We start from the raw sequence: 24,179 nt of genomic DNA, 5'->3' as shown, positions 1-24,179 counted from the left end.
ATTTTTCTAGATATTTATTTATATAATATATATAAAAGGACTAGTCTCGTATTTTCCTTTTTGGCATTGAGAACTCAATACGAGTGGGTGGCATGATTACTGATGTACTCGTGATGGTGAGTTCACTAGTCACCGGGAAGCTAGTTTTGGAATCAATAATGATGCTTCTGCCACCAGTGACTCACCCGGACTGTGCAACATCTGATTTGGATTTAATTGCCTGGCTGTACAATACATCTTTATTTCTTTCATTCACGAGCCCAACTGTTGTCATAGTACTGTTTATTTATTACTTTTTTTAATTATTGCAACTTGACTTATTGACTCAATATTCATTACTCTTACAAATCATAAATTTTTAACAATAACTTTTAATATTTTCAAGTTACCAAGTAAATGTATAAAAAGATCTATAAGTCTCAACGAACCATCCGGCTCTTCAATAACACGAATCAAGTCGTTTAAGCTAGACCCTAGAACTAATCTCGTTTAATAAGATTCGGTAAATCAATTAACTTTATTAACTTGGGCGTTTATTTAGCTATCTAACATAATTTATATTATTATCCAAGCTAATACATAAGTACATCAAATAAAGAAGGAATCTAAAGAGAGAGTTTACATTATAGAGTAATTGTACATTAGAATAGTTAGTAGTTTTATTAAGAAACTCATGAACATTGACTTAGATTATTAACCTTAACCTTAACCTTAACCTTAACCATAACCTTTAGGCTAAGAGCCAGAAGTCCTTGTGCCATCCTGTGCTAATCAGGTACCCGCCAATCCCTTTGCTCTGCTTTCGCACCCCAATCGTTAAGCATTCCACTGTGTTGATACACTGCTCGACAAATTTCTCCGTGCTGCTCATCCCTCCCAAGCTACAAAATTATCAAACACCCTTGGTTTCATCATTCGATACATCATATTGGGTACGAGTCAAATGGTCAACAGAAACGAGTATGGGTCAAATTACCACAGAAACGGATCTGGGTCAAAGGGTCAACATAAACAGGTCTGGTTAAACGGTCAATCATAACAAGTCCAGTCCAAAGCTCAACATTTACGGGTCTGAGTCAAATGGTCAACATAATGGGTACAGGGGGTCTGAGTCAAATGGTCAACATAATGGGTACAGGTCGAATTGTCAACATAAACAGGTACGGGTCGAATTGTCAACATAAGCGGATACGGATCAAATAGTCAACTTTAACTTAACTTTCACAAGCAATCTTTAAAAAGGTACAAAACCATCTTCTGTGGTTATAAAAATGTGAAGCTAAAAAGTTAAAATCTTTTCCATCATTTTCATCAAGATTTTGAAAATAAAATTTGCCAAGTGATTTGTAAGCATTACTGTGAAAGACAAGACTTTGTCAGCCTTTTCATTTGTTTCAACCAACTTAACTTATCAAAACCAACAAAACTATTTCACAAGAATTTATTCCCATAATGTTTTTTGGCCTATCAAACAATGATAACACCTAACAAGTGGCACTATCCAACTACCATTATGAATAACAACAAAGCAAACCGGCCCTGTTTGTTCGGTCACTAACAGACCAAACATGTTAAAACGGTTCGGTTTAGACAGTTTGAACCCGTATTAACAAAAAATATTTGTCATTATAATTGTTAAAAATGATTATAAAAAACATGTTTGTAACATCAATAGCACAATGGTCACATTAAGTAATATTGTGTATACTTTTCTAACTTCTTTTATATTTCATAATGTTTATTATTTTGAATAACTTCATTTACAGTTAATTGTTTTATAACTAACTTATCATTTCATAAATGGGATGAAACTGAACCTTAAAGATCTACCAAATAAACACAACTCTATACCCTATAATAATGGTTTAAGTAATAACCGAAAGAGACGAACCATCGAAGAATCGGAGACGTGTTCTTCTGACCTAAAACCAGGACCGAAACCTCCAGCTTCTTCACTTGACTCACCACTGTCGCTAATTTCGGTCCTCCTTGAATCACCAACGCTTCCACTTCAACCTGCACACAATTTCACCATCAAACCCCTAACTATCACAATCAATCACAGTTAACAGCAATAATCAATCAACCGCTTTATGCAAAGCGCGACCAAATACAAGAAAACGTGTCTTGACAACCCAAGAGTTTAATGTTAAATACCATTTACATTTAATACTTTTAGTTTTATTGCGTCCGAGCATGGGTGAGCAATAACCGAAACGAAATTAACAAATAACTGAATTAACTGAAAAGCGGTTATCCTTTATTTTTTATACACTTCGTTAACCAAAATTAACCGAACCGAACCATTTCATATATTTCTAGCTTTTATATCTCTATTTCATGTATTTCTGAAGTATAAGTTTAGCATAAATTTGATTTTATGAATACTAACCAAAATTAGCCAAAAAGTTAACCGAATAACCAAAAACCGATTAATTAATTTATTTGAGGCTATTAACCTAACCAAACCGTGCACACGTGTATCTAGAGCTGAAGAGCTACTTAGTCGAGTCCAATGTATGTTTTAAAAAACTTTATTTTGCTATTTATAAAAAAAAGCTACTTACGAACTGCTTGTTGCCCATTTACCTTCTGTTTCGACATAAACACTACTTTTTAAGTCAAAATAATAATAATCATAACAACAATAATATAAATTAGGGATCTAACTAATTAACAATTAAATTAGGTTTCAACATTTCAATAAGATCCAAATAATAATAATACCTCAGGTTTACAAGCTTTACAGAGACTACCAAGTGACGTCACCAACTGATTCGCCGGAGCAGACGAAGAATTAGCAGAAGCATTGAAATTAGGTGAAGGTTGAATCTCAATGAGAGTGAGCATGTCTCCTTGATTTGCCACGTGTGTGAGGGCCCACAGCATTGCGTGCTTGGAATGCAACGACTGATCGACAACCACCATGACTCGTTTTCTGTTCTCCGGCATGAGAGAACTGGTGGCGTAGATTCCGTGTGTGGTGGTGGTGTTGTTCCATCGCTTGGAGGATAGTTTCCAGCCATCTTTCTGGCTGAGTTGCCGGAGAAATGAGGAGTCTGAAGGAGGCATTGTAGTGTAGTGAGAAGGTTTCAATGGATTCGTGTATCGATACAAGACAATTTAATAATATGACTGATGCAGGGGGTGGGGTGGGGTGGGGTGGGGTGGGGTGTGTCAGTATTCAGTAAAAGGTTACGGATGGTAAAATTATATTTTAGGAGGGGGGAAATCATAGATTGGTTCCAGCCCATGTAGTATCTTATACTATGGCACGAGTCACGTTGGCCACGACACCCTCGCTTCACCACTCTTCGCGAGCAGGCGTCGCGACCCAAGGCGAGCGTGGTCGCTTGGGCTAAAGGGGGAAGATTAATAGGTTGGCTTGCGAATGGATGAGTTCATGAATATCTGTCTCGGTGTTGAATGCCACAACTAGTGTGGTTTTGTGTTTGAGTTGATGTTTGTATATGTTCTAGTTCCCCTGTTAGACACATTACGATTATCTCTTTCAGGATTGCGCGTACTTGTGTGTATTACTCTCCATTAAAAAAAGTATTTACAAGTAACTTATTAAAACTTTTTTATTCAAAAAACGTAAGTACCTAAGCATTTTTGTAAAATAGGATGTTTTGCATATTTTAATTATTAAAAATAATCCACATGTTAATTATATACAGAGGAAGAGAAACTTAATCTATTTTATATTGTAAAAGATATAACTAAAAAGGTTTTTAAAAAAATATTATAATGAAAGAGAGTTTTGTAGCTCAATTGATTAAGAAGGTGGCGTGTGGGAAAACCACAACTTTGACGTAACGTGTGACCTCTTTTCTTGTTTTTTTGTGAATCAAAAGATAGCTAGAGTCAAGACCACCACACCATTTCCCGATGGATTCTTTACATGGTTGTAAATAATATATATAAAAAAAAAGAATTTATTTATTTATATATTATTATTTTTGTTGAAAGGCAAACAAAATAACTTTGTTTTAAAATAAAACAAAGACCGGTCAAACTTATATGGTCTTCAGGAATATTGGGTAACTTAACATAGTTACATTTACACCACTCACTCCACTCAAAAGGAAAAACCTTTGTAGTCTTAACCGGTGACGGATTTATAAACTATTTTTTTAGGGACGCAATCAGAACTTAACATTAATTGTAAGGGGCGTGATTAAGATTTTCACATACAAATAACATTAAAGTTTTTTGTTTTGGAATGATTTTGAAGTGTTCAAAATATTTTCAAAGCTTTCAATGTTAATATAAACCCTCACCCCACGAGCAATTTGCGATCAAATCAACGATGCTAAAGAGCATAATCCTAGAATATGTACGTTCCACCAATTCGTGCGTGTCTCCACAAATCGAGCATCAGAGAATTCAACTTGGATTCCTCTCCTTGCCAAAGCATCCTCTATGGATGTCCTCTTAGTACCATCCTTCAACAAATTTTTTTTCTATAAACATACCGAATTCAACCAAATGAAAGATGTAACTATCTTGATTGAACATACATTTTTTTCTATTTATTTCGAAAAAGAGTTAATTAACATAATATCACCTGGCATATCACCCCTCCATACCAATTTGTCATTGATACAAGCCAGAGCAACTTGATTCAAGACTCAAGAGTGAATGACATCGACTAAGCTCATTTAACTATGATATACTCATTTGGCAACCCTTTTCATTGCCAATTAGATTACATTACTCACATTATTTTTCAACACGTCGATAATCAATCAATCTTTGAAAGATTCAAGTGCAAAAATGGGTGGAAATCAATCCTTAATGCAACCTTAAACATTTCTTTTAATAAGATCATAGAACCACCACGTTTCACCCGGTTAGACATAGAACTCCTAGCTCTGAAGCTGACTAAATTGATTGATTCTTTTGAACAGCTACCAAAAGGCTTCGCTCCTTGCTCATAGAACTCCCCCAAGTCCCAGGCCCATGAATTATTTGTGTCATTGGATTATTTCGGTCCAAAACTTGCCCCAAAATGACCTAGACCAACAAGGGAATCTCATAAGGAAGGCACAACCCAAGTACGAGGTTTATTGTTACTTGCCAACTCATTTAGAAAATAAATTAATATTAATTAAAAAGGTTAAAAAAGTATTTTAACTTGACCAACTTGATCACGCCTCATGAACCTGTTCAACACATTCACATAAATGGGTTACATCAACATGTTCATTTACACGATTATTTCAAGTGCAATCATGTCAAGGTTAATGTCTTTAAATGTATATAGTATAAGTTATGTTCGTATTCATCAATTCAATATCAAGTCGATCTGTAAGGAACTGAATGGTAGCATCTTAATATATAGTCATTAAGAGGCTATCTCTTAACGGCTCATAACCTCTTAGTGTTTAAGAGATAATTTTAAGTCTGAATGGTTAAGAGGCTATCTCTTAATGGTCACCTCTTAAACATTTAGACTTAAGGCTACATCTTAACCATTAAAATATTATATATAAACCAGCCTCTACCAAACAGTCCCCTAATCAACCCAAGACTGAACAAGCCGGCCAATTTGGTTGTCAATTAGCAAAGAAGGTCAACACAAATTCATAAACATCCATCAATTAAGAATAATGAAATAGCACACCAAACAATAACACATTTGACATTTATTTAACCAATTAACTTAGAAGCCAGGTGTCCCCATGATTCAAATGCAACCCTTGCCGGACATTTTCAAGCTCACTCTTCTTGATATCTTCTTCAATGTGAATATCATCTTCTACCGAAAGAACCACAGATTCTGTCCCATTTGGCCCTTTTACTATTCTTTCTGTCACCTTTCGGTGTTCATCAAAGTGCACGTTTTCGGCTTTTGTAACCATCTTCTTCCTTTTCTTGAGGAAGCACCACAATGCCGCAATAACGAATGCCAAGAAGAAAACACCACCGCATGAGACGAACACCACCACAATTATTGTGGAATGGTTCCCTGGAGGTGGTGGTGGGGGACAATATGTGGAGGTGGTGGTGGGATCGTATGTGGCGGTGGAGGGAAGAAATGTGGAGACGGCGGTGGTGGGACCGTATGTGGAGGCGTAGCGGGAGCGGGTGGTGGTGTAGTGGTGGGAAATGATGGTGGGAAATGAGGGAAGTCGTATTGAATAGGAAGAGAAGCCATTGTATTGTATTGTATGCATGAAAGAAAGGGTAGAAGTGTCATTATTTGTAGTGCATGAGAATGAGGAAATAAAGATTATATGTTACTTGCAAGTATCAAATAAACTAGGACCTCAACTTAAGCATGTTGTATTGCAAAACACTTCTACTTCCATGTTTTGGATTTTGTAAAGTCTTTAAGAGTAGTCAAAAGATTGAATAATGTTGAGCTTTATATTAAGTTGAAGCTCGTTTAATAAATTGAACGCTGATGATGGGGGTAAGGCGATCACATTGTAGTGGTGAGACTGCTGGATACATTTATTGTAAATTTTACGTTTAAGTTATCAAAATTAGGGGTTTCCCTTTGCTTCGTGACGGTTTGTACTTTGTCATTTCAAACAAAATCGGTGTATTTGAACTAACTTTTACTATTAAACACTTACAAATGCAACAATTTATACAAAAATAGAATCGTTACAAGATTGTTACCTCAAACAATACAACTACATCCTTATACTTTACGTAATGGTTGGTATCGGGTTACGATATCGAAAGTAAAAAAAAAAAATCGTCAAACACACACATACAAAAATTAGCATATTCTAAAACAAATTCCGCGCGTTGTGGTGGCGAACCCATGCGAATTTGGTTGGTATCAATGGTAACAAAAAAGGAAAAACAACGCTCACACGTTGCGTTGTATTATTACAAACAAACAAAAATTCAAAACCCATACGTTGCATAGGTGAACCGACACAAATCAGAATCTTGCAACATAGACAATGAATTCTGATACTAAGACTTCTTGTTGAGGTGTGGCTTTAAACATCATGTCACTGCTATGTGGGCGGTGAAACTTTAACTTATAACACACCTCTTAAACACTGTGTTGTAGTTTTAAGTCCCGGTTACCATGTTAAAGTCCCACAATTTCCTTGTTAAAACATTTGAGACCCACCATTTCCTTATTAATGTCCCGTTGTCACGTTACCATTTCCTTGTTTACTACAAGGGCCTTAACGCCCCGACACAATGTTCAAGCCCCGTTGCCATACCACATCACTTTTATCATCCCTGTTAAAGTCCCATAACAAATAACATAATTATATATAATATTCAAACATAGACTAGTGATAAGTATGCATTTTGTGAAAATCAAAGTATTTTTATTCGTTTAAATATCTTTCTTATTCTTATTTCTCATTTTAAAATTAGTGTTTCTTTAATTACGAGTATTTGCTGGTTAGTATTCAAACGAACTCGAAATTCTTAAAATTAGTCCTTTTGACTACGCGTATTCATCCCATTCATCATTAGCTATTCATTACACTAAGTTTAAAGAAGCAGCTAATTTAAAACCAATAATACGTTAAAAACTGTTATAATAACTTTAACTAGCTACTACACTATTTATTGTATAAGCCGACTAAAATGCATATATATCTACAAAGATCAAGGTGATAGCATGATTGAACGATATATTGATATAATAACAGAATCAATCTCGCTACTGTACTACAGTTTGAGGCCAAGCTCGAGTGATTGAGTCTATTTAAGTTTTAACGAGTTGGTCTGGTGTTTATAAAATACTAGATTTTAGAGAAGTGTTTTGCAATACAATCAATGTTAAGAAACTGCCATAGCTTAAAATGTGCACCAAGTCTATTGATACTTGCAAGGCATAATTTCCACACTCTCATGTACTACAAATACGTACAACTCAACCCTTTCTTACATACAATATTACAACACAATACAATGGCTTCGCTTCCTACTCAATCCTTGTTCCCTCATTTTCCACCACCATTTCCCACCCCTACACCACCACCCGCTCCCGCTACACCGTCACAACCACCTCCACATTTCATCCCACCACCAGCGCCTTCTCATTTTGTCCCCCCGCCACCACATGTCATCCCACCATCACCTCCACATGTCAGTCCCCCTCCACCACATACGATCCCACCACCATCACCTCCACATGTCAGTCCCCCTCCACCACATACGGTCCCACCTCCGCATGTCAGTCCCCCTCCACCCCATAAGGTCCAACCACCACCTCCTCCGCATTTTAGCCCCCCACCCCCACACAGGGTCCCACCACCACCCCCTCCACATATCGTCCCTCCACCACCACATGCCACCACCACCACCACCACCACCACATATCCTCCCACCACCACCTCCAGGGAACCATTCCACAGTAATTGTAGCAGTATTCGTCTCATGCGGTGGAGTTTTCTTCCTAGCATTCGTTATGGCGGCATTGTGGTGCTTCCTCAAGAAAAGGAAGAAGATGGTTACAAAAGCCGAAAACGTGCACTTTGATGAACACCGAAAGGTATCAGAAAGAATAGTACAAGGGCCAAATGGGACAGAATCTGTGGTTCTTTTGGTAGAGGATGATATTCACATTGAAGAAGATATCAGGAAGAGCGAGCTCGAAAATTTTCGGCAAGGGTTGCATTTGAATCATGGGGAAACCTACAATATTGTTGGTCCGGCTGAGACCGTAAAACCGTCGTCCAGTTCCAGTCATCACTATTTGCATGGCTAAAAGATTCAACTTGAGAATAAATTGGTGAAATAAATGTAACAAATATTTACTTTTGTGTTGTACGTCATGGTGTTCAATTTGTTTTATTCTTGATTCATGCATATAAGTTTGTCTTCACTTTCTTTGCTAATTGACAACGAAATTGGCTATACAATTCGATTATTCTTCAAAGTTCAAACAACATACTGTGTCATTAGCTGTAACATCATAAGCAAATCCCACATGTTATAGTCGTTTGTCGCTGTATCTAATAAGAAACTTACTATAAATGATAACCGATCATCAAATTCTTTCTTAAATATAAATGGTAAGTTGGTAACAAAAAAACTGTAAATGGATCAATTTTTTTATTCGACACTATATCTACTTTTGATTTTCTTTGCCTCCCAATTCTCCATAATTTTCACATATCTTTGTTAATTTGGTGATCACTGTTATGCTAGAATTGACGGTCTCAGAATTAAAATTTGGTTTGGTATGGTAATGTATGCAAGCATTTTATAAAAGAATTTTTTTATTATATTTTTAACATTTGTATGTATATGTAATGTACTAATGTTAAGTCAACACATCAAGGACTTATTGTAAGTACCGAATCTGAAAAGAAATTGCCCATTAAGGCCTAATGTGAGTTATCTTTGTTTTTTTTAAGCAATTATCATAAAATTGTTGAAAACAAGTATTTTTAGTTATTATTTTTTTTTTTGGTATTTATTTAATTTTTTATAACCGGTGTTTTTTCAAACCGTTTTTATTGGTTATGGGTTTTTAAAGGTTGGAAACTTGTTACTAACCGAACAAGCTATTGGCCAAACCGGTTTTTGACCATGGTAACCAATAACCGGTCCGGTTAATAACCGTTTTCAACCAAACTTGTTAACCGATTTGTGCACTACTAATCCAACCTTCTCAAGACAAGTGGGAGCTTGTGTTGTTTCTTGGGGACATTACTACCTTAGTCAGTTTTGATTCAATCCATATTTTATATGTGCAAGATGTATCTTCACCATTCAATTTCGATTAACTAATTTGTAAAAATAAAACACAAGTATTTTCACAATATTATATGACTATCTCACATTATTAAAAAAAGAAAAAAAAAAGGTAGTATACACATTCTTGTTACGACCGGTCGCATCGATAAAGATAAAGAACACGTCCTCCCATCCGCTGTTGTTCTACTGGCTTCAAATATTGAACATCATCACCCTTGCACTTGTCTCAGCAACATAGGTCAACGGCTGGCCTAGGGGTGCAAACGAGCTGAGCTGCTCGCGAGCTACACGGGATCGGCTCGTTAAAAAGCTCGAACGAGCCGAGCTTAATCGAGCCCGAGCCCGAGCACAAGCCTAAAAGTAAGCTTGTTTAATAAACGAGCCCGAGCCCGAGCTTCACCTATCGAGCTCGAGCCGGCTCGCGAGCCTAAACGAGCCTGCCATTTATATATTTTTTTAAAATATATATTTAATAATTACTAATTAATATATTTATATATAGTGTTATAAAAAATAAATAAAAATAACTAATATATATGTATATATATATATTATTTATACAGAAAGTTATAACAGAAAATAATATATAAAAATAATTATATTATTTAAAAAATAACTAATAAATGGTAAACGAGCTAAGCCCGAGCCGAGCTCGATCTTGAAAATCTACTCACGGGCCGAGCTCGAGCTTTGGAAATAGAGCTCGAAACGAGCCGAGCTCGAGCTCGAGCTCTGTGTAAGTTAAACGAGCTGAGCTCGAGCCTGGTCGAGCTCGGGCTCGGCTCGGCTCGTTTGCACCCCTAGGCTGGCCTAATAAAAAACAAGCAACATAAAACTATGATTAGCAAAGAAATATAATTCATATTAATGTTTCAAATGTATAACTAAAGGATAACGAATTTTTTGGATTTTGCTGTCACCATAAGAAGAGAATAATGCAGCTGGCGCGGTAACAGGTTCTAACGAACCCACGGTTTGGAGAAATCCTTCTAATAATAAACCAATAATATTCTCCACTAGTTCAAATGTTTCTCCTGTTATATATGTGCTCATCTTTGATCTCTCGACCACAAAAGCCCTTGCTTCTTGCATGCTCATTTTCTCAAATATTTGAGGAATCAACACTTTCGAGACTATGATTGAGCTTTCCTGTGATAAAAACATTCTTTCATAAACTAAAGGACCAATTAACACACTCAAATTTTCATTTTTCAACTTACCCGCCACAAAATATCTGCAACTGCATGATCGGTTCCAAGCAGCGATAGTATCTTTTCGGCTTCGATGAAGAAACATAGTACCACAGAATCAGTAATAATGTCACATATGTAAGACTTTCCGGTCAGCACCTCATATAAGCCAAAAGTACTTCCATGCTCACATGTTGGATTAAAAGAAAGATTTCTGTTGCTACCATACTGTTGAAAGAATAAATATTTTGTTAAAACGCTTTTTAACTTTATAGCGCAAACCCTAACAATAATTACCTTGACTACGCCATTAGAAATGAGCCAAACGCCATCTGTTTTGGCTCCCTCCCTGTAAAGAGCCACACCTTGTAGCTTCATTGCCTCGTTGGCGGACCCCGTGATTTGCTCGGGCACAGCTGATGGAAAGGCTCCCAACAAAGGATTGGAACTAATCAACTCATCTGCTTTTGGGAGTTTAACTGAAGGCAGATTTCGCACAAGTTTCTTAAAGTCATTCTGCGTTAAAACACCAGAATTCAGTACATATTTTATTATCGAAACACATATCAATAATAAATTATATAGTAAACTGCCATTTTCGTCCCTGTGGAACTAAGATGACGGTTTACTCTAAAGTATGAGTAATACCTGGACGGCATCTTGAAAATAAACAAGTTCCGTCTGCCCCAATACTCCAACCTTCTCAAGATCTTCAACATGTTTATCCAGATCGTGAAGCACCGAACACCCCACTTGCCTTGTTTTCACAACATGCAAAACCTAGAAAACCATTTGGTTAATTTCATTAATAAAATTGGTTCTTCACATCAATCTGGCATGTATTTTGTAACCGACATATACTAAGAGTGTACATTCAACTAACCTCTGGAAAAATAAGATGGACGTCTTCCAAGAACTTTTTGGCTCCTTCTCCTTCATTCACGCTCTCGTTGATGATTGCCGTAGCAATTTCAGTATCACCTACAATGAGAAGTGCCGTTATTATATATGTTGCACAAGGAACATATAAGTATTTTGTGAAAGAAATACAAAGTGATGATTATAATATTGTTACCGATGAAATGATGTAGTTGTTGGCGTGCAATCCTATGGGCACGGAGAAAGGCAGCAGATATGTGACATCCAAATTCCAACCTTTCAACTATGAAGTAGTTTGCAAGTTTCCGAGGGAACCAACTTGTTTGTAGAAACTTATAATAGTTAGGGAAACGAATATTAGCTTTCAACCCATTCCAATCACTCAGTGATCCAAACGAAACCATGTCAAGTTCTTCATCAACTGATTGCATTAAAATGTATGCTGCAGATTGGCTAATCCTTCCTTCAACAAGCATTCCCCGATAAGCAGCTTGCACGCCTAACACATGTAACACACTTTACCATTAGTAAGAGACAAGCCAACTCTCAAATGACATCACAATCAATAATTAATTTATGCATATGACCAGCAAAATAAATCAGGGTCAATATGGTTGAAAAAAAGTATCAATTTGGTTGGGATCAAAACGGGTTTAGCCAAAATTGATTTGTGTTAAAATGAGTCGTTCTAGGAAAAATTGCCCACCCGACTTAAAATGAGTCGTTATAGAAATTAACAAAAAAAAGAGAAAAAAAGAAGCTTAACTGCTTTTTCAGTTTAGTAGTTTTATAATAGTTAGTAGTTACCCGTTTTGACCCGGTGACTAATTTAAGGTGACCCATCCGTTGACTAATTTAAGTTGACCCAAATGAACCGATATACAACTTCAATCATACCCAGTGAAGTCCCACCACTAGACAGCTATAAGTAGGGTCTGGGGAGGGTGAGATGTAGGCACACTGCACCTCTTTCCCAAGGGATAGAGAGGTGGCTTCCAAAAAGACCCTCAGCTCTAAAACCATATGTATGAGGAAATATAAGAGGAAATCAAAATACAACAATAATAGCACGCAATATATATATATATATATATATATATATATATATGAAAAGAAAATACCATAATGGTGTGTGACCAAAATAGGTAAATAGAAGCCCCTAAGGTAATCATTTCTCTCTAAAAATCCTTAACTTTAATTCTATGTCTCCAAGAATTCCTATCCTCAACCATGTCCTCGGAGAGGTTTAGGTCTACAACTTAGTTTTGCCAAATTAACCCACATTTTTGGACAATGGGTCATGATTGCCACCTATATTCCTAATACATACGAGTTATGATAAGACGAATAACTTAATAGTTTAAACTAATTAGATGCTTAAATAAAACTATTCCTTGAACTTAGGATTTTCATGTTCAAAAAGTACTTGCCATTTAAAAGTCGAATACGCAGATCAGATAACTGCATGTGATCCACAAAGTTATCAATCTCCGATGCAGTAATATGTTCTTCATCTGCATCGTTCAAGCATGTCAAGTATTTCCCGATAGTTGGCCAATCAACAGCAGGTCCCATTTCCTCATCTCCAAGATCACCAAAAACATTTTGTGCTTTTGTCATCATCTGACACTTGGTGAAATGTAGTATACGCCTCTGCAACAAAGATTAAAGCAGCTTAAAATAAAGAAACAAATTACAAGTACACAGACACATGCATAATTACAAGTGTACCTTATCTGTTGACAGCTTATTCATTCCTAGCATCTGCAAAACAAACTGAGTAGTTGATCCGTTTACAATAAACGTTAGAAACACGATTCCGCCTGTGAAGAACAAAAACTGCAGGCATTGGGAAACAATCAGATAACCATAAGTCATCATTTACAGCGTAAAGATAGAATGTAGAAAAGAGTACCAAAGTTCCTGTTTCACGATTGATGTATGCTGAGGTGTCACTCGATTGCTGAAAAACATACAAGAAAACATCAATTAAGGTGTTTTCAAGAATTATGTTTTAAACATCTATAATAAATGACTTGCCTTGACTGAGAGAGAAAGAGATAATGACACGGCACCTCGTAACCAGACCACACGAGAACGATAGCTTCTTTCCAATCTAACCCGTAACCAAAATAACGCAGAAACGGATACAGCAATCCAACTACTACAGCCCGTGACAGTTGTACCAAAACATAGAGGAGGATGAGGTACCTCCATGCATTTTCTGTGTCAAAAAACTAAAAAAATATCATCATCCAAATGCAAATATATAAAACTAGATTCACAAAGAACGAACCTTGGTGCGTAAGGATGTTGTTATTCGCAAGGATGCCTTCAGCTATAATTACTCCACTACAAAAAAATGTTAAAAAAGAGTCCTCATCCTTTGTCCTTGTAGTTTATCTTTATGAATAATATTTTATCTTATTAGGTCACATTTCAGATGCATGTGTGAACGAGGTCACATTCAGGCAATCATGAGTATGAAACCGTTCCTAGTGGTTCTCTTGCTAGCCTAGAAGCTAGGCTTGTTTAAAACAGAAACTAGATTAACATATTACAAGCACACCTCAAGATGAAAATAAGTGTATTGGCAATAAACGCCACCATCTCCCTGCGTACAACATGATGAGGAAGACCTTATTAGATTATAAAATATATGCATTGTTAAGGATTTCAAGAATACAGATCTAAATCTATATGTAGCAACATGGTAAAAACACAAAATAGGTATGAAAATACCAGAAATGATACAAGTTTTGTTGCCGTTCACCTTTGAAAGCAATTCTAGCAACTGAAGCATAGAACCTGTTGCAGTATAGTTTCTATTCGGTTATATAAAGTTTAAATTCCAAAAGTATAACAGACTGTTGAAACAATTCAACATACATTCCCAGCGTCATTACTGTTAACACTCCTGAAACATCAGCACCTTCTAGAGCCGATCACATATTAATTAAGCACCATTTCATAAAGTGTATACTATTATTAATAGTCGGTCACTTATGAGTTTAAGAAGTTAGTTACATACGATAAAGTAAGCAAGGTAGCTGACAGCAAGAGTTAATGTAATTTCTACCACTGTATCATCAAAAACAAATCCAAGCCACAAGTAAGATGCCACACCAAATGCCATCCCTACTCCTACACTGGACCAAGAAAAAAGTATTATCAATTCAACCTCCATATTACAAAATTGAAGGTAAAACACTTACGCTCCGAGAGACATGGTTGCAAAGAACTTGACTACTGTCCCCCCGTTAAAGCTTGATCCCGTTACCATTCGGAAAAAAAGCGTGTAGACCACAATTGCAACCCTATATTGTTAAACAAAATTTGCTACATACATGTGAATATTAAAAAGTTTAATTAAATGGCAGCAAAAAGTTAATAAAATATACCCATCATTCATCAATGATTCTCCTTCAATAATAGTAGTTAGTTTTTTGGTTGCACCGAGCTCTTTTAAAAAGGCGACCACCGCAACAGGATCAGTCGCGCCTAGAAGTCCTCCAAGCAGCAATGAGGTCTTCCAGCTCCAGTTATATGGAAACATTAGCTGCATTTTAGAAAACTTAAAATAATGTAAAATGATATTCTAACAAAGAAAACGTGTATGCAGCAAACCTTGAAAGCCGAGCCAAGAAAGAAAGTGGAAACGAGAACACCAGGCCCGGCAAGAAGAAGCATTTGTGCCATGCATTTCTGCGTACGCATATAGAAAGATGAGCATGAAGAAAAACAACATTGTAGGAATGGGGAATACATATTACATAAAAATTAAAAATTAAAATGAAAATAAAAAAAACAACCTTGATTTGATGCACATCCATTGTAAATGCACTTTCGAAAAGAAGAGCGGGAAGAAAAACAGCTAATAGAAGATCAGGATTAATATTTGCCCCTGCACATGTAGGCAATTAACATAATGTAAAACTTATCACATGCAGTAAACCAAGTTGATTTAACTTACACGTCCGAATTCCATCGCCAACTTTTCCTAATCTTTTGCCACTTGCATATTCTGCAGAGAGAAAGAAAAAAAAAACACCTTTTAACTTTGAAGAATATAATCTCACTTGTGACATCAACTGCACAATGCACTTTTGAAGATCAATGACAACACCTTGTGCATTATAGCAAACTCAGTTGACTATATATATATATATATTCAACTGCATTATCTTTTAAAATGCAAGAAAATTTTGTCCTGAAGTTGCATTATACAAACCAAACAAAAACTTTGTTCTAAAAAATAACATATCCATAATATTGACTATATACAAATATTTACTGTTGTGTTGTACGTCATGGTGTTCAATTTGTTTTATTCTTGAATATATATATATATAGTAATTAGAGGAAGCAAGTGAACCTAGTGATCCCATGGCGATGCCAATAACGAGCAGTGCGGCTGTATAAGGTACTCTGGTTCCTTTGAGCAAATGCCTGGAAGCAACTCCCAATACCAAAGAAATCCCCACGAATAACACCGAATTTATTGCCATATCTGAATCCGACACAGTTACCATTGCCAACACCCAAACCAAAACCAGCCAACTACATGGATACAGAATAAATAATTGGTTGGTTGGTTATAAAATTCTTTTTTTTTTGTGTGTTAAGCCTTTTGTCTTAATAATAAACTAGAATTTCGCAACAAAGCTGTATTTTACCATGTTTACACCACAGAAAATGCCGAAACCGGCCAATTAATTCACATGTAAAAATGGAATTTATAATTCTTCGTAGAACTTTTCTTTTTGATAAGCTTGAGCCAATATTGTTTCCCTTAGCACCTGCATACATTAAAGTTGACAACTAAATATATAAATTTTGAGTTTCAAGGTCAAACTTGTTACTTCAAATGCAAAGATTTGTTGTACATTTCACCACCTTTCTTCTGCATTTTGTTATTGTTATTGCTATATTGTATTCAAGTTATCACATTTAGTTGGCGGTTTAAAAACATTGAATTTAATTAATTTTCAGGTTTATATTTTGATGCTATTTGTTTCTGATTTCATATATTAATAGAAAATCAATCCTTTATTGATCGGTGCAAATATGATATATCTACATTAAGTGGGAAAATTCAACTTCGTTTCTGGTTCGTGTTTGGTTAAAGTTAAACAAACGAACACGAACATGGCCTTGTTTGCGTTTATTTACCGAAATTAAATTATCAAAGTATTGTCACAGCATTACAAAAATGAAAATTATGTGAAGAAGATAGATGATGATGATGATAAATCCACAGAGTAGCTTCTACTGATTTACATAAAAATTATTTAGGGCTTAATACGGGAAATAGAAGATCTGAGAGCACTTACTATTTAGATATTTGCCAAGATGACTTCGATATGACGACACGACGGGTGACTATCAGAACACATCTGCCTTGTCCACTTAGCCTGCAAAAAAGCTTAGCCACCACACTGCTGGACAGTAACGACGTGAGTCTACGTCGCCCTAGGTTTCTGAAGAAGAAGAAGCAGCAGCAAAGAGTAAAGCAGCAGAGATAATAATAATAATAATAATAATTGTAACTACCACTTTCAAATATACGTTGTGCCTTACACGTATGTAAGAAGCTAATGCATAGTGATGTATTGGGAATAACCTAACATTTGCTATTTAATTAATCTATATAACTATCTATCTATAATATATATAAACCAAAATGGAAAGAAAAAAAATGGTTAATTACATTCTTTAGTTTAAATGAAATGAAAGGGAAAGAAAAAAATGTGTAGTTTTACAAATATAACCTTTTTAAAACAATTATTAGATGTAGATTGAAAGGTTAAATGGTCATGTTAAATATTTATCCTTTCCTTTCTTTCCAAATCATGCCAAATTAGCAAGAAAACTTTGGGACTTAAAACACCAAAGTTTTCCTATCATTTCCTATCATGTCCTTTATAAAAAAAAACTCAAGAATGAATATTCAAACTAAAATCTTATCATTTCCTTTCTTTTCTTATCCCATGGAAAAAAAACTCAAGAATACAGTGTAAGTGTATTTGATCCAAATTCATGGGTATGGGTCTTATCAAACCTAAATATTTCTTAAACGGGTTATAACATCTCATTAAATTAACTACTAGTCTCACCAAATATTTGATTTAAAAGTCCTATAAAGTAGAGATATACCCAAAATTAAAATCTGATTTATTTAAAAAAAAAATTATATATTATTTATAATTAAAAAACCTAGTAAAAAATAAATAAACGGGTATTGGGTCTCTTGAAACCCATATAACTTTTAAACCGGATAATAACATCTCAATTATTTATGAAACAATTTATCATCAAACCATAAGTATATTATTAACTTTCATACAATTAACAAAATAAAAATTCAAAAAATAAATAAATATTGTAAACAAATAAGATAAAACAACCCCCGTAATACGGGGGGGGGGGGGTAAAAACTAGTATATATATATAATATATATATATATATATATATATAATACATAAGACAATGGTAAATTAAGACACTTGATTTTAAGAGTTTTATAAATGCTAATGCATAAACTACATGTGTTAGTAAGGGTAAACTTGTCTTTTAAACACAATCCATTCAACTTACAAGTTTGGCCCCTCATCTTTAACCATATTATGTTTTTAATTTAAATTTAAACTAACTTCCCACCCATGATTTTTAAACGACTATAACATTTTCATACGTTAATGTTTTATAAAAATATTACACCATAAAAACGAGCATTTTATCCTCTTTAATTTGCATATGTTATGTAGGGGTGTTCAATGTCGGTTTTTAAGTTAAACTTGTGAGCCCAACCGTTAATACTGATTTTTTGTTGTACAAAACCAAACTAAACCATTGAAAGTTGAAACTGAATCCTTACCAACGGTCTTGTTCCAGTTTAGTTTCACAGTTTAAACTTTAATAATACATTTAGTTTAAAATAATAATTAATTTAATTGTACCATCAATTTTAACTAAACACCAACATAATATGATATTTGAAATGATTATAGATAAAGAATGATAATTTTAACCACGTAAATGGTAAACATTAATGGAAGACCTAGGACGCGAAATAATAACAAAAATTACAAAAAGAATCATACTGCAATTAGGTTAATTTAAAGTTGTAATAGTCAAGTTATTTGTATTAAAAAGATTATGTTCAATTACATTTTAACTATATCTAATATATATAACAAAACGTATCTAATAATTAATAATAAAAAAGATTAAAATGCATTCAACATTTACAACTGGCTGGTTTCATATGGCCGGTTTCCAGTATATACCGCGAACCAACCGTTCATTACGTTTTGAAAATTTTAAACTGACCAATTGACCGAAAGTAAAATGTAACATCCTACTTTTGGTTACAATAATAAATAAATTTCGTTTATTTTATAGTGTGTCGTTATCGGTTTAGATAAATAAACTATAAAATTATGGGCTTGGACTATAGAGGATAGAATAAAAGATGGGATGGACCTTAGGTTTGTGTGCATATGGTAAAAACAAACTAAACATGATGATTCTTGTTGAAAGCCATTAATGATTGATAGGTTAATTGCTAACCTAAAGAACCCGTAACATATATGTCTAAATCGCACCCCTTAAACATGAATATTTGGACGAACAAAGGGTTAGGGTTTGCAGGCGCTGAAATTCCGAAGCCAGTGATACTTAAATCGTGTTATTTAGTTAAGAAACGAAAGTTTAATTGCAGATCTAACATATGTTGACTAATCTGTGTTCTTGACGATTTTGACCTTGACCTCTGAGTCAAAGTCTGGATAAGATTGGTGCAAGGTAACGAATCAACTAACCAATTCGTTAAGGCAAGATAACGAATCAGTTCACCCAGTCGTTATGCCCAAATAACGAACTAGATAGCGAACCAAATCACGAATCAGCTAGCGAACTAGATAACGAATCAAGTGATTCGTTACTCGCCAATTCGTTAAGGATAAGGTAACGAAACAGGGCTTGTTCAGTTAACGAATTGAAATGACGAACCAGATGACGAACCAGAATAACGAATTGAGCTAATGAATCAGGATAGCGAAGCAGATAACGAATTAGACTATGATCTGATAACGAATTAGGCTTAATTCGTTATAGCAAATAAGTTAGAGAATTAAATAATAAATTAAAATCCTAATGGAAAATGTGCTAAGATAGTCAATGAAAATAAAATTTTCATTAACCCCAGCCAGGGGCTCTGCCCCTTGGACCCCGCTAGGGGCTGCCGCCCCTAGAACCCCGCTGCCCCGGACCCCCTTTTTTGTGGGTAATAATTAAACTAGAAAGACAATCGGGGTAGTAATAGTTACTTGATACGTGTAATTGTTATACAGTTAGTCGTGCACATCTCAAGAATGGGATAACCATTAACGGTGAACGAAACAGGATTCAGGTGAGTTTCTAGCCCCACTTCCTTGTTATGTTTTCGGGGCTGTGTGCATACTCGATGTGATAGTCAATACACTTACCTTAAATGGTAAGTGTATGTCATGTATGATTTATGTGTGAATGAATGCTTGATGATGCATGAACGATATTCGGATATTGCATGTACCGTCAATTGATAGTTTAAAGATATGATTGATAAATATATGAAAAATAAATGATGTATGTGCGTATGAAAGTTATAATTATGAATGTATAGAAAGGTATGGAAGGTATAGTTAGAAAGGGAACAGACCCTAACAATATCCGCGAATGAAGGGAACGGACCCTAATAATATCCGCGAATGAAGGGAACGGACCTTAATAATATCCGCGAATGTAGGGGACAGACCCTAATAATATCCGCGAACATAGGGGACAGACCCTAATAATATCTGCGAACGTAGGGAACTGACCCTAATAATATCCGCGAATGCAGGGAACAGATCCTAACAATATCTGCGAATGTTTTAGGACGAGGTATATATATGTGTGTGTATAAAAGGAAAGAAGGAAGGTATGATAGTATGAACGTACGAAGGAAGGTAAAGAACTATGTATGTATATGTGCCTTCGGGTGCGTATATATGAATGTGTATGGATGTATTGTATGTTACCTGATTAACTATAACTCACTCAGCGTAGCTGACTTTTAGTATGCACGCATGTGAGTAGAATGAGGCAACTCGCTTGATGAGGACACATGGCATGAAATTGAAGACACTGACATCTCAATGAAATGTTATGATTGTTTTTAAAAGACTATATTTTAAATTTAAATAACGATGGATGTTTGTTAATACAAGATTTGAAAGTTATGTAATATATTATGGTTGAAGTTTTATATTCCGCGAAAGTTTTAATTAACTCTGATATTTAGAACTGTGTTTATGAGTAAATCCAACGTTGATGTGCGAAAAAATATATATATAAATAAAACACGAATCGCAACTAAGCTTAAAAAAACCAAACGACCTATCCTAGTTCACACAAACGGCAAGTGTACCGATCGCATATAGCAAAGAAAAGGAAAGTCCGGATATCGAACTCGAAGACACGTGAGAACGGCTCAGATAATAAACCCTAATCCAAGTCCTACCTTAAAATATTTAATTGAATTTATTATTATTTTTTTATCTTTTTTTAATTAATTTAACTAACTTACTTAACTTAACGAAACTAACAAGAAAACTTAACGGAGCTTATCGGCACTAAAGGAGCTCTCAAATATTACGAAGGTGAACCACCTAGGTAAGGTATCTTAACGACTGTCAACAACGCTTGGGTGACAACGAACACATAAAACCGGGTTCTAAAGGTTATCTAACTAGACAATTATAAGGAAAAATAGGTCCCAACAGTCAGTTTTACTAAAGACCCCCTAAAAACGTCTAGCAAAAATAATAAAGCACGGTTGATTTCTAAGTACCCAATTGATTTATTACTTTGTCCGTATCAAAATCACAAATTCCTCTAAGACCCGTAATCCTAACAAACCTCAGGAATAAGGGGTAATTCAATATTAAAGATTAAATAATTCGGCTTACAAATTAACCTAATAAACGGCTAGAAAACCGCAAGTGGTATCGCAGCGGCTAACTAAATCAACTAGATCAAAAAAAATAAACCAACTCCTAATGTCTTGGTCCAACTAAAAGGAGATGAAATATTGAGATAAACAACTTTAAACAATCAAACCCTATGGTGACGTCTATCACAAATAACCAAAAACACCAAGTAATTAGTCTAACATGCAATCCTAAACCAAACACGAAACTAATTCATGTAAAGATAAAATCACACGGGGTTTAATTAATATAATATTAAACAAACTCACCAGCAATCATAGAATAAAACAATAATAATTTGAATTTGACACTAGAAAATCAATTATATGTTCGTTATTCAACCCAAAACAATCGTTAATTAACCAAACCTAGGTAGTTCTAAAACTTTAGCTACTCATGTTAATAAAAATCTTGAAAACCAAATCAAATATAACAGCCAACATGGTCCAAACAAAAAGTGAAACAAAGGATTAAAATACCAAATTATTTGTTGTGAGTCACTGTTTGAACAAAAGGGACTTGATGTATGTGCTACTGTGTACTTTATCTCTCTCCACCAAGAGTTATTTTATGTATATTCTTCTTCTTTTAACCTCCTCGTGGCCCCTCCAATCTGTGTTTATATTTATTCCAAAGCTCCACCAACTTTAATAACCAGCCACCAACTCCACAATAATAATATACTGGACCCCTAGTAGAACTTAGGCTTATTATTATTTTCTTGCACCCCAACGCCGCACGGATCGAATCAAATTCAAAAGGGTTAGGTTTTTTTTTTGTTTTTTTTATTTTGATGTTACTATATAGGAGACTCATGCAAGGCTTCATATAAATGAGCTTTTGGGCCGGACTTTAACTTGGTTCTTCAAACATTGATCACAATGGCCCGTTAAGTCTTGTAAAAACTCGGTTATTTTCTTCTTTAAAAACGCAACCTACAAAATATATAATTATGTAAGACAATACTAAAACAAGTTAAGAGACATTAAATATTATATATAAAAGCGACTAAAACCATGATAAATTGTGCGGAAAATAAGTGTGTTTTACAACACATCAAACGTCCAATGTAGGGCACCGGTAACGGGGCCTTACATAAAAAAAGAAGTAAAACCAATGACCGGTTTAAACGATTTCAAGGTTTTAACCAAACCATAAACACTCATATTGGTTACGTGATTAACATGATCTATATTAAAACACCCGCTGCATCGCTCGGGCACCCATCTAGTATATTGTTATGAACGACACAATGAGGGGCTGCTATGGAACTGGAGATGGCGCATGCCTCCATCATCACCCCGACAACTTGCTGAACTCTGTGATCTCAAACGTCAAGTTTAACATTAATTCTGATACTTGGTTGTGGATGGGTACGGATGATGAGGCTGCTTTTTTTTTTCCAAAATACCTAAGGTGGGAAATTGATAACTTTAATCACCCCGTTACTGATTTTAGAATTTGGTTGGAAGGGGTACCCATAAAGGTGAAGAGGAATTGTTATTTGGAGATTGCTACTCGACCGGATTGCGACAAAATGGGCGTTTAAAGTTAGAGGAATTGTTATGGAGACTTACAACGTGTGCTATGTAGAAATCATGTTGAAACTTCACAACATTTATTTGTACACTATAGTGTATCCAAAGGAGTGTGGACTTTTGTGCAAGATTGGGTCAATTTGCCTCTTAAAGTTAATTTCAGTTCAATGGAAGAGCTCCTGGCCTACCCTAACATTTATGTCAATAACTTGGAGGCACGTCATGCGATTCAAGGTGTCTTGACGATTTCTTGTTGGTTGCTTTGGAAAGCTAGGAACGATCTCATCTTTAATAATGTGCCTTTTAGAATGCCCAAGTTGGTGATTGACATCAAATCCACATCTTACTTATGGTTTAAACATCGATGCAAGCGTTCGAGCATAGAGTGGGAGAAGTTGTGCAAGTTTAACTTCATGAATTTCCCTTTGTAATTGGTCTTGTTCTCCTTTTTTTCTTCTTTATTTTCTTTTGTTTGTACGTTTGGGCTTCTCCCTTCTTGCAAGTCGTCCATTTTTTATTTTTATAAAGTCGGCTTTTCAAAAAAAAAAATAATTAACATATATATATATATATATATGATGAGGTTCATTTCAGAAGTGTTTCTTATTGCGAGAAGTGCGAGAAATGAATCTGACAAATCAGATTTTTTCTTTTATTTTGTCATTTATTTAATAACAAGGGTGCTATAGTAAAATGTGCATCTTTTCATATTTGGTATGTCATAATGTATGAAGAAGTTACAATTAATTTTTCTTTTTATTTTTTAAATATAACCAAATCAACTTATATTAAGTTCTTTTTTTTGTTATTTTATCAAATTCAATTTTGTTGATTTATCAATATTATTTTTTTCCCTCGTAAT

At 35.0% G+C, this 24,179-nt stretch overlaps 1 protein-coding gene and 3 pseudogenes across 2 annotated transcripts; 1 reads left to right on the top strand and 3 right to left on the bottom strand.

Moving 5' to 3' along the window:
* Positions 1–539: 539 nt before the first annotated feature.
* LOC143553015 (uncharacterized) lies at positions 540–3,107 on the bottom strand. Its single transcript, XM_077043095.1, has 3 exons — positions 2,728–3,107; positions 1,892–2,016; positions 540–881 (listed from the first exon to the last, which is right to left on the bottom strand). Exons 1-3 carry the CDS (start codon positions 3,070–3,072, stop codon positions 731–733), a joined length of 621 nt encoding a protein of 206 aa, XP_076899210.1. The 5' UTR covers positions 3,073–3,107; the 3' UTR covers positions 540–730.
* A 2,524-nt stretch (positions 3,108–5,631) lies between these two features.
* On the bottom strand, positions 5,632–6,165 carry LOC143553004 (protein TRACHEARY ELEMENT DIFFERENTIATION-RELATED 7A-like; annotated as a pseudogene).
* Positions 6,166–7,540: 1,375 nt separating this feature from the next.
* On the top strand, positions 7,541–8,832 carry LOC143552993 (uncharacterized; annotated as a pseudogene).
* Positions 8,833–9,835: 1,003 nt separating this feature from the next.
* Positions 9,836–17,203, bottom strand: LOC143554487 (sodium/hydrogen exchanger 7-like; annotated as a pseudogene). The gene is made up of 23 exons (XR_013139028.1): positions 17,099–17,203; positions 16,141–16,564; positions 15,739–15,789; positions 15,578–15,669; positions 15,393–15,470; positions 15,167–15,324; positions 14,981–15,082; positions 14,798–14,914; positions 14,655–14,708; positions 14,508–14,573; positions 14,335–14,379; positions 14,062–14,117; positions 13,806–13,989; positions 13,681–13,728; positions 13,497–13,604; positions 13,196–13,418; positions 11,962–12,264; positions 11,770–11,867; positions 11,535–11,666; positions 11,184–11,402; positions 10,917–11,114; positions 10,617–10,845; positions 9,836–9,947 (listed from the first exon to the last, which is right to left on the bottom strand). The product of XR_013139028.1 is annotated as a sodium/hydrogen exchanger 7-like (transcript).
* Positions 17,204–24,179: the final 6,976 nt, after the last annotated feature.

This window comes from Bidens hawaiensis, unplaced genomic scaffold (genome assembly GCF_021521415.1).
Source record: "Bidens hawaiensis isolate Kalapana, Puna unplaced genomic scaffold, B.hawaiensis_p1.1 tig00001032_1, whole genome shotgun sequence".
Lineage (NCBI taxonomy): Eukaryota > Viridiplantae > Streptophyta > Magnoliopsida > Asterales > Asteraceae > Bidens > Bidens hawaiensis.
This window is presented reverse-complemented; position numbering and strand designations above follow the sequence as displayed.